Genomic DNA, 13,227 nt, shown 5'->3' with positions numbered 1-13,227 from the left:
GTGCCCTTTTAATTTCTTTCAAGCATATTGTTGATCTGAGGGACAAGCAAATGCTCTCCATCAAAAGGGACATTAATGAGGTGTTGTTGAACCTTTGGACATAAGCGCTCTAAGCCATGCATGAGGTTGGAGAATAACACTGGCATTTGTCTCGCTTGAAGCAGTATCAGCGGAGTCCAGGATGCAGTGAATGTTTGCATTGAAATATGTCTTTCTTCCGCAACTATATATTTTCTTGCGCTATGGTTCTGGCAGGTGCTTCAGCAACAGTTTCATTTCCTCACATTGACCAAACCAACCGAATTAGCAATCCACCACTGAGTGACTGCGTCCAGAGCCACCCTATTGCCCACCGCATTTATGGTGTTGCTCTCCTGCTTTGGAGAGGGGACAACCCCCGTTGCCTGGCATGCACATGCTTGCTTCCTGACTGTATGCACAACCAGGGCGTTCGGTGAAACCCGCCTCCTGATGTGGACAGTGTTGTCTGGGGCTGGGTTTTACTTTTTACCCCCTCTGGGTTAACAGGTTGTGCAGTACAAGCTGTTTTAAGCTCACTGCATTACATTCAATCAAGCTCTTCAGCATAAGTAAATGCTGGATGCACCTTTCTGGACAGGGTCTTAACTAGAAAGCCATCCTCCTCTTCCATCGTGTGCAGCTTAACTTTGAGTCGCACTGAATGATGTGCCCCGTGGCGTCAGCTGGTGGAAAGGTTTTGATTGGGTAGGGCTCTAAACCTGTGCTGTCCTGTAGGTTAATACTGTAATCTTTGCAGGGACCATGCCTGTCTCCTGGTAAAGGCACTCTATTTAGGAGTCTTGTGTAATATCAGAACTCAACTGATCACAGTCTTTAGGATATGATTCAACAGTCTCTTCAGGAGAGGGAGGAGATGGTGCTATGCATGACCAGGGCAGAGGCTGAAGGTGAGTCATGGAAATTATGGTGGAGGGCACCTGGATATGTCCCTACTCTTATTAGGGATCAGATAGAACCGGAGTTCTTCCAATAGTAGCTCCTCAAATGTGAGTTTTCTTTTCCCAGCAGGCGTTGGCCGTGGTGTATGCCCTACTGAGAAGTGAACGTGCAATGGTTTTCCCCATAGTAGGGTTGATTTTACACTGCCTAACATCAGGCACCTCTGAGAGGTCTATGGGGCAGAGACATCAATGGTCTAGCTTGGCGTCAATGCCTTTTTCCGAGCCAACCTAGTGGTAACTTTTTGAGTCAACTTCCATGCTGAATTTGTCTCAGAGTTGTCAATGGCTCGAACTGACTGGGTGGCGGCTGTTGCAAAGGTTCAGGGCACCACGCCAAAGGCTTTCCTGGAACAGAAGCTGCCTCTTGAGGTCGAGTGGTCTCGGAATCTGGAACTCAACCCAAACGTCAGAGCCTTTTGTGTCCGGTATCAGGGCTAGATACATGAATCCCTCAAAACTGATTTGTGGGTTGGTCTTCAAAATGGCGGTCAACAGTTAGTGGGCTTAGGCGTATTTACACTGGGCTTTTTGACTGGCTCTAGAGACATGGTATTTTCCTGAACATCTGAGTTATCCAAGCTGGAAGCCTCTAGTGCCTTTCCATTTGTCCTGGTATCAAGCCTGATCCCCACACCCACTCTTTGGTGTGTTTGATGTCTTTGGCATTGAAGATGAATGCCACTTCAGTGGTGTCCAGGTGCTGCATGTTGTGATGGGCCCAGTGGCGAATTTGTCAGTCCTAAAGGGTCTTTTTATTTTTGAATGCCCGGCATGCGGTGCAGGATGTCTCCTCGTGTTCTAGATAAAAGCACTGGTTATGCATCCCAAATTGATCAGATTAGGATTTTTTTCATTACATCTTGGACAAAACTGGAATGTAGTTTACTCCATACCTATACATTGCTCCACTAACAGTCATTCTAGGTATAACCTATGTTCTGTAGGAAACCATGCTGAGGCAGTTAAGAACCGAACACTGCAGTCCCAGGTGTTGGTGAAGCATCTTCTAACGATGACCAGAAGCCTCGATGAATGAGCCGAAAGAAATGAAATTCATTGACTGTCCTAGAGCCTGAGCTAAAGGTCGAAGCCCGATGGTGGGAAAAAACAAGCATTTGCAATGCAATCGGTCTCGCCTTTGTGACCTTATATGTATTTAGTTATGCAGCACAATAACCTGGGTGCTAAAACATCTACTGTTCTTTAACATCGAGGGAAAGTAAGCACCAAACTGCGTGACACAGCAGGTATGGGAACACACGTAGAGAAATACTGCCTATCAGCAGGAAATTGTATTGTCCAAAGCTCTGGGTTTAATATAAAATCAGCCCTTTCGGTGGTCATATCACTGAAAATACAAGATTACAAAAAATATTATTGTCTACGGGTGCTTGTTAAATACAAGTTTCCATGGCCCGGAATCTATGGAATGCTAAATTGATTCTGGTATTTACCTGATCTCTGCTAGTCGTTTTCTATCAAGAAAGTAAAAAAATAAAGTCCCTAAGTAGAAAGGAATTCTGGTATTTTAGTGACCTCTACAGGACGTTTTCTATCAAAACAGTTAATTAGAGGCAGTTGAACAAGCGGAAAGCATTTCTGGAATTTTACTGACCTCTACTGGTCGTTTTCTATCAAGACAGTTAAATAGAGGCAGTTGAACAGAAAAAAAAGTCCCTAAGCAAAGGTAAAAGCAGACCAGTCCTAGGGCTGATCTCCATGTCCCACAAAGTACGTACAACAGCTGTCTAGGAAAACAATCTGAGGTGGAGCCACTGTCCTGGTGCATTGTGGGCTAAGAGAGGGATCATGGGACGTCGTGTGGCGAAAAGTTCTTCAAACAAAAACAGATGGCAAACATCTGCACCCAAAGCTAGATAGCAGGAGTGTGCAGAGCATGTGTATCTGCACTCACACGTGCTACAAACTAATAGTTGGGATGAATTAAGGTCTTGTTGAATGGAATGGAACGAGAAAAAATGCCAAGAGAAAAGATGCATCTACTATTTAATAAACAGATTTCTGGAAGTGCCGCCAACAACACATGTACAGTAGAAATTAACGATACCTCTTTACTGATGAACATGGTATAAGGTTTACATAAATGCAACGGCTCATCCAAGCTAAATCGACAAGAAGCTCCAATATTTCAAAGCCCATCACACACCACAGCAGGGTAAAAAAAGATAAACTACATCTGTGCACCAATGGCAAAAAGAAGCTGAACAATATATATAACACCCTGTGAAATTCTAACAATAATAACCCAAGATGAAATGTTACAGAGCAGTGAACTGATGCTTTAACCTTACAAGATATCTCCTGAGAATAAAAACCAACGAACACAAATAACTGCCTAAATAATCTGAAAGCAACCACAGATCAGGAAATGGAGACAAACAGACAGGGTAAACCTGGAATCTAGAGGAAGACATGCTTTGTAAGGCATGTAACAGAGATTTCACAGAAGATGAAACACTTTCCTTTCCACTTATCAAAAGTGAAGCAACAAAATACCTGATTTAAGAGATTTGTTAACAAGAATCAGACTTTCAGAAACTAAGTGGCAGACAAATGAGGCACATTCTGCTAGGTGAAAAATGACAGATGACAGAAAAAGCTGACTACCTAGCAGCATCCAGTAGCACAAGGCACCAAACATCCCATAAACACACTGCCCGATCAGATAAACGGGACAGTACACACAACTTCAGAACCAAGAACTGGCACCCTTCCTCTTTAGAATTATATCTCACAAATGTACAACAGAAATACTATTAAAAAACAAGATTTGTCAATACTTGGTAATGCATCACTGCCAGTGTTTGCCTTACTTTCTGTCTGCTGCTGGCATGACGCCATGTTTTCAGAAGCTACTTTAAGGTGTATAGCATTAGTTACAGCTTAAATTTTTCAAACTCTGGATTTTTTGGATTCGTCTGATACCTTAGTCAAAATATAGTGCCAAGTGCCCCGTTTTAGATATACGCAGCACACTATTTTCATATGTTCTCTTAGGTAAGGAGTCGGGTACTTTTTTTTCCTGTTTATTCCCAACTAGTGAGATGAATCATCTTTGCATGGGCATCTTATTCATCAGATTAATCGTATTAATCGCATGCTTTGCACTATGAATGGCACGGAGCATACTTAACACACATGGTTTGCAGGTACTATATGAAGTTATGCCTCAATCAATCATACTATCAATACATTTTCCATAATATATTTTAGCCATCCGGAAGTACCATTTAAAGAGATGAAACACACATTGGCTGAAAATTGTAATATTGGGCAAGACTACTGAAACCAGTAGCTTGTGTGCACACTCTGAATTATGGCTGTACAATGCCATTCTATATACTGTAAAAGAAAATGTATGACGCTGTTACAAAGATTTGGAAATCTGTTTGGAGAACTAAAGTTGATAAATGACCTCTCACTGCCACAACACAGATTTAATAAGTGAAGTTGGGGAAAAGCCGTTATTATAGCTGTAACTCATCTGCCCGTTCGTCACACACGTTTTCAATGTGCTGCAGCCTGCTACTGCTCACTTAAATATGTTCTCTTTGGAGCAGGTGTGTCAACATGTATAACCACATGGCGCTTGGGGTGAGCCGTGTGCTAGTAGGGTGCGCCTTTGTTTTTTTTTCAAACATGTGTGTGAAATATTGTTGATTGCTGCCTCAGACTGTAAAGGTACAAGATTTAAGACTGGCTACTTTCACGGCTTTACTCGGGTGTGGGCATCTGGTGTTATACTTTTTCGCTCAGCAATGCCAATAAAACATTATTGTATTTTATCTACTGTGCAATTCCGCCTTGGGGACATCTCTGATATAATGAGATTTGGACGTGGGAAGCATAAACCTGACTTTAATGTCCATAGTTTGACAGCTCAGTCACAAACCCGGACGCGCACAAAGATGCTGAGGATATGGACGCTACCATTCCTCATATTGTGCGGGGGTCTTTTCCCTGGAGAATACAGTAATGCGGTAAAAACACTTAATGAGCTCGCTAAAGCACAGAGGCTCCGATAAATGTCTATCTCGATAGAGGCGGGCATATTATGTGGGGAACTTGCAAGAGAATGCTATCAATATGGACTGACGACCAAAGCTGACTGCGTTTCAAGCAGGTATACCACAGGAAGAGTCCATCTGGGCCTCCAGGGAGGGCTCACCTTAGCAGTGTCCTCCTGCACCGCCATGAAGTTCAGGAAGCTGATGTTCACCATGTCCGGCCCGTACACGACCGTCACCAGCTTATCCTCGGGCCTGGTCTCGGGGCTCGAGAAGCCCAGCACCTCCCGGATCTTGGGGTCCTGAAAAGACAAACAGAGTCTGGTCACGGAAGGCGAACTCTATTATCCAATGCTGCGTTGAACACATCAGGCTCATGGGTGGGGAGCGAGGGGAAGGGCCGCCTGTAGAGCGTCATGCACCCACAGGCGAACAGGGAGTTCACTGTCCAGTGATGGCAACGAACCAAAGCAAAACAGAAACAACACTCATTTTTGCAAATTGAAAGGCACACCTGGCTTTCATTGACAAAATTAAAAATACGAAATAAGAAATACTCTGGCGACCTAGTGCCTCACCTAGCACTTAGCAAATAAAAGCCACTGAAGAGGCGCTTCTTAGTAAATAAATGCTCTTGAGTGCCTGGTCTAAGGTGTAGCTCAGAGTATAAATTAGCAGGTGAGAGTCACACCAATAATAGGTTATCCTTAAGGACGGATCCCTGTTCCTTAAAGAGTTCTGATGAATTAAAAAAAAAAAAAAAAACACAATAGACCAACCAGTACCCCGAGGGAACGTCATTTTACGAAAGCACTGTTAGCGCAGCAGTAAAACATAAGTTTTTTAAACATTATACAGTGCACACATGTTTAAAACGAATTATTTTACAAATTCATATCACATCTCTCTCTCCTATTTAAAACCAATAAAACACCTTCCCACGGCACAAATTATGTTGTCAAAGAGTTACAAGGTGTATCGCATCCACCCTAGACACAATTACATATTTCTAAAAGCTATGTCTAAAAAAATAAGAGTATTAACAATCCATTAATACATGTACTTGAGAACTACGGACACCTGAACCACATTTACAGTTCCGGTTACATCTAGCATATTTAACTCTCTCCCTGCCACCTCAAAGGGCGGATGGGACTTTGGAACTGCCGGGTTCGGGATATTGGACACGTAAGGAAATGAAGTGGCATTTTCCATGGAGTCTCTAAGGAGGAGGGTAGACTTCTTAGTACTCTGACAGACCAAGTCCCTCTTCCTTGACCACAAGGCACATCTTTATTTTAATTCTCTTCAAGATATTAATAAAGAGGCGTCACACTTCATATCCTGGATATTAAAATATTGCACACAAGTTTGCAAATATTCCCTAACTCGTTCGGTCTACTTTTTTTTGCATTTACATGTTTCTTTTGCACATAACATCGCCACCTTTATTTTACAGGACGATATCTGTTTCTGCCAAAAACATAAACACAGTCTGTGTTTCTGTGACCGAACATCGCTTTGTAAGATCTCTCTTTAATCCCCCGGCAAATTCCCCTCTGACTCCAATTTTCCTCGATCTGGCCCAAAGAAAGATTGCCCACAAAATGACGTGCACGTTTTTAATGTTTTGGTATCGATTATTGGCTACGGAAGCCCCTGCCTCTTATCGAGTGGTGGACCTCATGGCATCCGCCAGGGTTAGTAAAATCTCTTCTTTTCTTCCCTTGGAAAATAGTGAGGAAATCAGGGTTGGATGGTTATTGGATTGACCCAGAGAAGACGTCTTTGATCGCGAAAGGACGGGTAAAAGATAACTACTGGGTATTTGCTGTGGTGGAGAACGTGTGCAAGTCTAAATGTAAATGTAGTAGTGCTTGTATAGCGCCCGAATCGACCCCCGGAGGGGTATCTCAGGCGCTTTTACGCATACCGCTGTGGAACCCTTCCTGGCTTTCCATGTGAAGTGCCCACTCCTGGGCACCCCCAAGGAGAAGCCAGGCATCCTAGCGTTGTTGGGGCCGTTGTGGAGATTAAGCAAGCTATTGCCCAGAGTTGCAGAGTGGGACCCATGATTAGAATAGGCACCCAGGCGAGAAATATCAGGTCTGAGGAAATTGAACCCTGGTCCCGGGCTAGACCTCTGCATCAGGGTCTGTCGCTCCAACCATTGAGCCACACTTCCCTAAGGGACCTCTTATTGGACAGATCATAGACTTCAAAGCCTACCCCTATTTTGAAGAGACCATTGATGAGATTGCCCCACCACTGGTGTGGAAATTGTTTCGTCAATTTAGGTATAAGACCCTTACCACTAAGGTGTTCTGCAGTAGGCGGCGAAGCCAAGCCTTCCTGACGATATGCTTCCTGCAAGTAAAGGAGACGCTGAATCTTTGGTCCACCTATTTTTATGCCCTCACTATAAAAATTTGAGATCTAAGTGGATTATCCCTCTGTGCAGGTACATTGGTCCCAGGCATTATCTGGAAGTGCTCAGAATATTTAGCACAGACACTAGGAGAGTCGTGATGTTTGGCTTAGCTAAATTCCTGATGGCCTTATGGATTTGACGCTCGAAGTGCACTGTGTACTTTATTTAGTTTACTGTTTTATGGATTTATGTGTTCTTGCCCTCTTTTGGTATCGATTTGTTATTAACTATTTAACTATTTGAAATTAAATGTATTCTCTATTTTATTTTTATGTATATATGGGATTGAATGTTTTTAATAGGATAATCCCCTTTAAAGCTAAACTGTACCCTCTTGTTAATCAATCCATTCTGCACTCAGGGAGGCAACTTTGCTATTTTTAACAGTTTTTAATCTTTGTTGTGTTTGAATGTATGTCTTGAATCACACTTTATAAGATCTTTGTGATTGAAAATAAAGTTATAATGATGATGAAACATAATGAGGATGCAATGGCGTTCCAGGACTTCAATAAGTACTGCTTGAAGAACAGTGTTGGAGGAAAGTCTCCAAAGTTTAAGACATTTACTCTCCAGGATTCCCCCCATGAAACGTTGGGTCTAGACTTACGGCCAGATTCATCAAACCAAAATCCGCTCGCAAAGGGCCAGATTCTGAGAATCTGGCCCTTTGCGAGCGGTATTTTTGCATTTGGGATGCATCATCCCAAATGCAAAAATCGCAATTTTAGAAATCGCTACATTGCGATTATTTGCATTTAAGGAATCTCAATTTGAAATTCCTTAAATGCAATGCATGAACCATTTCAAAATTGCGAATTCACAATCTGGGGCCGCTATTTACCGCGAAGTCTAACTACGTGGTAAATAGCAAAAACTTAGAAAAATGCACTTAAGTGCATTTTTCTAAATTGTATGTTACACACACACATGTCCATGGGACATGTGTGTGCGCAACACCAGTGTAAATTACCATTTCAGGGGTGCAACAGGGTGTACTTTGGACACCCTTGAAATTGCTTCCTTATTTGCGATTCGCTAATTGCTAATCGCAAATAAGGAATGACTCCCCATTCATTCCTATGGGCCTTTAGGCCCATAGGAATGATTGGGAAAGCCATTCCTTATTTGCGATTAGCAATTAGCGAATCGCAAATAAGGAATCAGTAGAAATCGCTAAAAATATTGCGATTTCTACATGCATCACGTTTTGCGAGTCTTTATTAGCGAATCCTTAAAATTCGCTATTAAGAACTCGCAAAACATGACTTTGATGAATCTGGGGGTTAGTGTCTTAGCAGCAATGGAAGAATAATTGCTTAGTAAACTGAAAGGATAGGTTAGGTTGAGGGCCCTGTTTACACAGATTTGGAGAAAACGTTGTAAGATTATCTGTAGATGACTATCCATACTACCTTCGTATCACTCACTGAATGAGTCTGACTTTTCCAAAAAAAGAAAGGCTAGCTAACATGTAACCCTTCTCTCGCAGCTTCATTTCTGTTCTAGATTTGCTTACTTTGTATAATACTGCCACCCAGCGACTGCAAGGAGAATCGCGCTTAAGAAAATTGATTTATATTAACAATTTCTCTTATTTTCTTGAATGGCTACTCCATGATCTTTCAACTCGTTTGTGTACTACGTTTGGTTTCTTTAGTCCATTGGCTTTTCTGGTACTTTTTAATTATTAAGTTCTTCCAGGTAGGACCCTGGAGAAAATCATGTATTTGTTCCCCATTCTAAGGTAGAGCAGCTTTGGCAATTTCATCAATTATTGCTATAATTTGTATCTCCTGTACATCCTGATGAGGATTTATATGCATTTCAAACTTTATATTTTCTAGAGCTTGTAATACCAACTCAACAGGTAAGGTATTGCGTCCCACTTTAATTCCCTTCTGGAAAGTCCTCTTTTTTTTTTTTTTTAAACTGGTTATTCACAGCTGAATTATCGAAACAATTACAGTATGCATTCTCTACAGTACATCAGCTGGTGTTTTCTATTTTTCCCCTCTGAACACTCAAACCCACTTCTTCTTGTTGGTTCCTAAACGGAGAGCCGTCTACAATACAGGTAGACCAACCATGTTGTACAACATATCAAATATACTCTTTCGTATGCATAGACTGCAGTGCTGTGGGCCTTCAACAAGGGATTAACTCAACTCCCCTATCCTTCCCTCCCCCCCAACCATTCCCCTCCCTCCCCGTCTCCTGGTTTCTTGCGTAACTCTCTACTTCTGAACTCAGGGTATACCGGCCTTCACATATCATGATAAGTAGTGTGCCTCGGAACAGTCGTGCGGGTTGCGAGGGGTGGCAGGCCACACCTCCGTAGTCCCTGGCCACCACTCTCTAACCCTTTGAACTAAGCCCTGGTGCCAAGGCTAGATCCACCTCTTCAAGCGCTATAAGCATGACCTCCCAGTCCTGGGATATAGGATATTTCCTATGACCTCGTATTTCCTCCCTCCTAAGGGCCGTCTGAAAAGTCCTCTTAAGGCCAAGGATTCTAATGCCAAAGCAAACAACAAGGACGACAACAGGCAACCATGTCGAGTGTCCCTGCCCAATTCCCAGCATGCGGAACGGTAGTTCCCCACCCTGACCCTCGCACTAAGGCATATAAAAAGCAAGTGAATACAGGGATCAAAGTTGAGAGCAACCATGCCCTGGATAACCCCACATTGATCCTAATGCACCAAATTGCTCATAACAGGGCACAAAAAAATGTGTTAACATTTTACAAAGGATCTTCACATCAGTGTTTAACATAGTAAGCGGGTGATGCACCACCGGATCCGTTATGTCCCCTCCAGGCTGAGGCTTCATGCAGGTTTACCCTTCCTGCATTGTTAGTCGAAACACACCCTTGTCTCTTGCCTCCAAATACACTTACATGAAACCCTGTGTGAGAGTAGCCTGATAGCATTCCTCTGGGACCTAAGCCCCCCCCACCCCCCGAGTGTTATGCGTAGGGAGCAAGTTCAACGCCGCCCTCAACTCATCCAATATAAGGTCAGAGTCCAGTTCTAGAAGCATCTCCTCCCCCACCCTCGGGATGGCAAGACTTCCAAGGAAGGCCTAGATTCCTACTTGTGCAATCCCCAGATCCCTCCTGTAAACCCCCTCTAGGAGCAGTCGAAACGTATCCACAACCGCCGCAAGAGAAGCCATCAGAGGTTCGTCCGGCATCCGCAAATGCACGACTGGGGCCACCACTGCTTCTCTATGCAATATCCAAGCCAAAAGCCTCCCCAACGTGTTGCCCTCCTGATGCAGGCGCTGTCAATACTGCTTTAGAGTAAACCGGTCAACCTATCCCATATGCATGCTATGTGGTGGCACGTTGCCACCTCCTCTCTCACTATCCCACCGTCTCCCAATTCCTCAGTCTGCAATTCAGCCTGTGCTGCCGTCACTCTCATGGAGCTCCCTCCCCAATAGCTGTCGTACCCTGCACGTTAACCCCATACACTGGCCGCACAATACCGCCTTAATCTGCAATCTTTAAATTCAAACCCAACTCTGGGTAGTTAAATTAACATGCAAATGCTAGTGTCAGTGGATGAATGTGGCTGGAGAATTTTTTCGTTATTTTTTAAGTAAGAAATACATTTTTGGACTGGAAGAAAACAGATAAAAAGAAGGGTAAAAGTGCTTGTAAACACAGAATGAGGTTGAGCCATCTTCCTCCTTATGTAGCTCAAAAAAAGGTACTAGTAAGAGGATGCCTTTGAAATCGATCTAAAAACATGCTCTCCCTCTATAATGTAAGTTTAATCTATATATATATTGTTAGAAGCGGCTGTCTCTAGTTGGCAGAGGTATACACTTCTGACAAATAGGGACACACCTTTTCTAGTCAGGGCAAGGAGATCACACACTTAGATAACCCCTGCTCACCCCCTTGGTAGCTTGGCAAAGCAGACAGGCTTATCTCAGAGGCAGTGCGTTAAGCATTTATGACCACATACAGTAATAAAGTGAATACACTACAAATGGACACGACACAGTAGTATTATAAAAATAAGTATTTTTATATAAGGCTTAGCACAAGACCAAATAACGACAAAAATATACCACAATCTTAATAAATACTCTTGGAAGGAAAAATAATAGTTCAAGCACGGTTTCTTCTTAGCACAAAGTCTTTAGTATCAAAAGCAACTCTTCTTCTCTAAAACACAGTTCTTGGCAACAATGTAACCCACACGGGAGTCACACGACGTCGAGGCAAAGTTAATCCAAAGGTTCGGCGTCGACCGCGAGGAGCGCTACGTCGAGCCCGGAGTCGCACAGACCCCAACAACACAGTACCTTGGAAAAGTGAAGCACTCGATGATCAGCGGCGTCGAGATGTCCGGCGCCGCGTCTTCGGCGTCGATCGGGCCTCGGAGTCGGGGCGATCTGCAGCGGCGTCGACCGAAGTCAGGCGGGAGCAGCGCTCACGAGATGAAGCAGGATACGACGTCGTCGATGTCGATGTTGCAAGAGTGAGCAGCGCTCACGGCGTCGAGAGGGCTCGAAGTCGATGCGATCAGCAGCGGTGCAGACACGGGGTCACTTGGAGCTGGAGCCGAACTCACTACTCACTGGCGTTGCTGCTGGCGTCGGTCGGGCCCGGCGGCCGGCGTCGAGGAAGCGGGACACTGGAGCCGTTACTCACGATGTCGAGCTGGATTCGGCGGCGTCCGTCGGCGTCGAGATTGCTGGATTCTTTCAGAGGTGCTGGATTCACAAATTCCAGCAAATAGCACTTTAAGCAGATGAAGTCCTTTAGCCCTGTGACTTCAACAGGAGACTGGCACTCTTCCAGCCCTTGGAGATTTTCTTAGCAAAGAGTGAGAGTACACACACAGTTCCTCGCTCCTGGTTCCTTGGCAAAAATAAAGAAGCAAAGCAGGATTCCCCCAACAAACAGCACTCTGGCAGAAGGGGTAGGCAGTCCTTAGATCAGCAGGCTTCTTGTCCTTGGTTCAGGTTTCCTTGTCAGAAGTGATCTGAATTCTTGGTTCAGGGGTCCTTCTCTTATACCCCTTTTTGGCTTTGATCCCTTTGTCCATGCAGGGGAATTTCCCCCCATCTCGGGTTTGTTGTGGGTGTTGCCAGGCTGAAGCACCTGGCCTATTCACTGGGGCAGGGCAGAGTCCTCAGCCGCTCAGCAGGAGCGGAGCCAGCATTGTCACTGGCAGGGGCAGGGCCATCAGCTGCCCGGCAGGAGGTGGGCCAGGAAAGTCCCAGGCAAGCACAGAGTCATCAGTCGCCTGGCAGGGGGGCGGAGCCAACATTGTATCAGGCAGGGCAGGCTATCAGGAGCTACTCTTCCCCTACTCTCAATGCAAATGCCCCACTCATCCCACACTGACTCATTCAGACTCTCTGGAGCCACCCAGCTCCTGTCACACGCACACCAGAACCAGCAGAGACCGGTAGACAGTTAGACAAGAAAATAGCTACTTTCTAAAAGTGCTATTTTCAAACACAGAGTCCAAAAACCATCCACACAAACGGATGCGTTATTAAACCCTGAGTTCAGGGATACCAAACTCGACATTGCACCATGCTCCCCGAGCCCGCTAGGATTATAGCATTAATAATCCTGGCAGCCCATTCTAACTGATGGAGAGCAGGTTACCTTACAATAGTGAAAAACGACTATGGCTGTAATTCACTATTAGGACATGCCAACCTTGTCAGGCTTGTCCTACCTTATGCTTACAATGCACCCTGCCCGTGGGCCTACCATAGGGGTGACTAACATGAAGTTAAGGGAAGGTTT

General features: G+C 44.3%; 1 protein-coding gene across 1 annotated transcript in view; it reads right to left on the bottom strand.

The window, feature by feature from the left end:
* Positions 1-13,227, bottom strand: part of PLCB3 (phospholipase C beta 3) — a 585,337-nt gene that overhangs the window by 184,639 nt on the left and 387,471 nt on the right. The window contains exon 4 of the mRNA XM_078660740.1: positions 5,173-5,313. Within this exon, the coding sequence (XP_078516866.1) occupies positions 5,173-5,313 (141 nt within the window). The remainder of the gene's footprint in view (positions 1-5,172; positions 5,314-13,227) is intronic.

This window comes from Lissotriton helveticus, chromosome 9 (genome assembly GCF_964261635.1).
Source record: "Lissotriton helveticus chromosome 9, aLisHel1.1, whole genome shotgun sequence".
NCBI classification, from domain to species: domain Eukaryota; kingdom Metazoa; phylum Chordata; class Amphibia; order Caudata; family Salamandridae; genus Lissotriton; species Lissotriton helveticus.
Note: the sequence above shows the minus strand (reverse complement) of the source record. Positions and strands in the feature narration are given on the sequence as shown.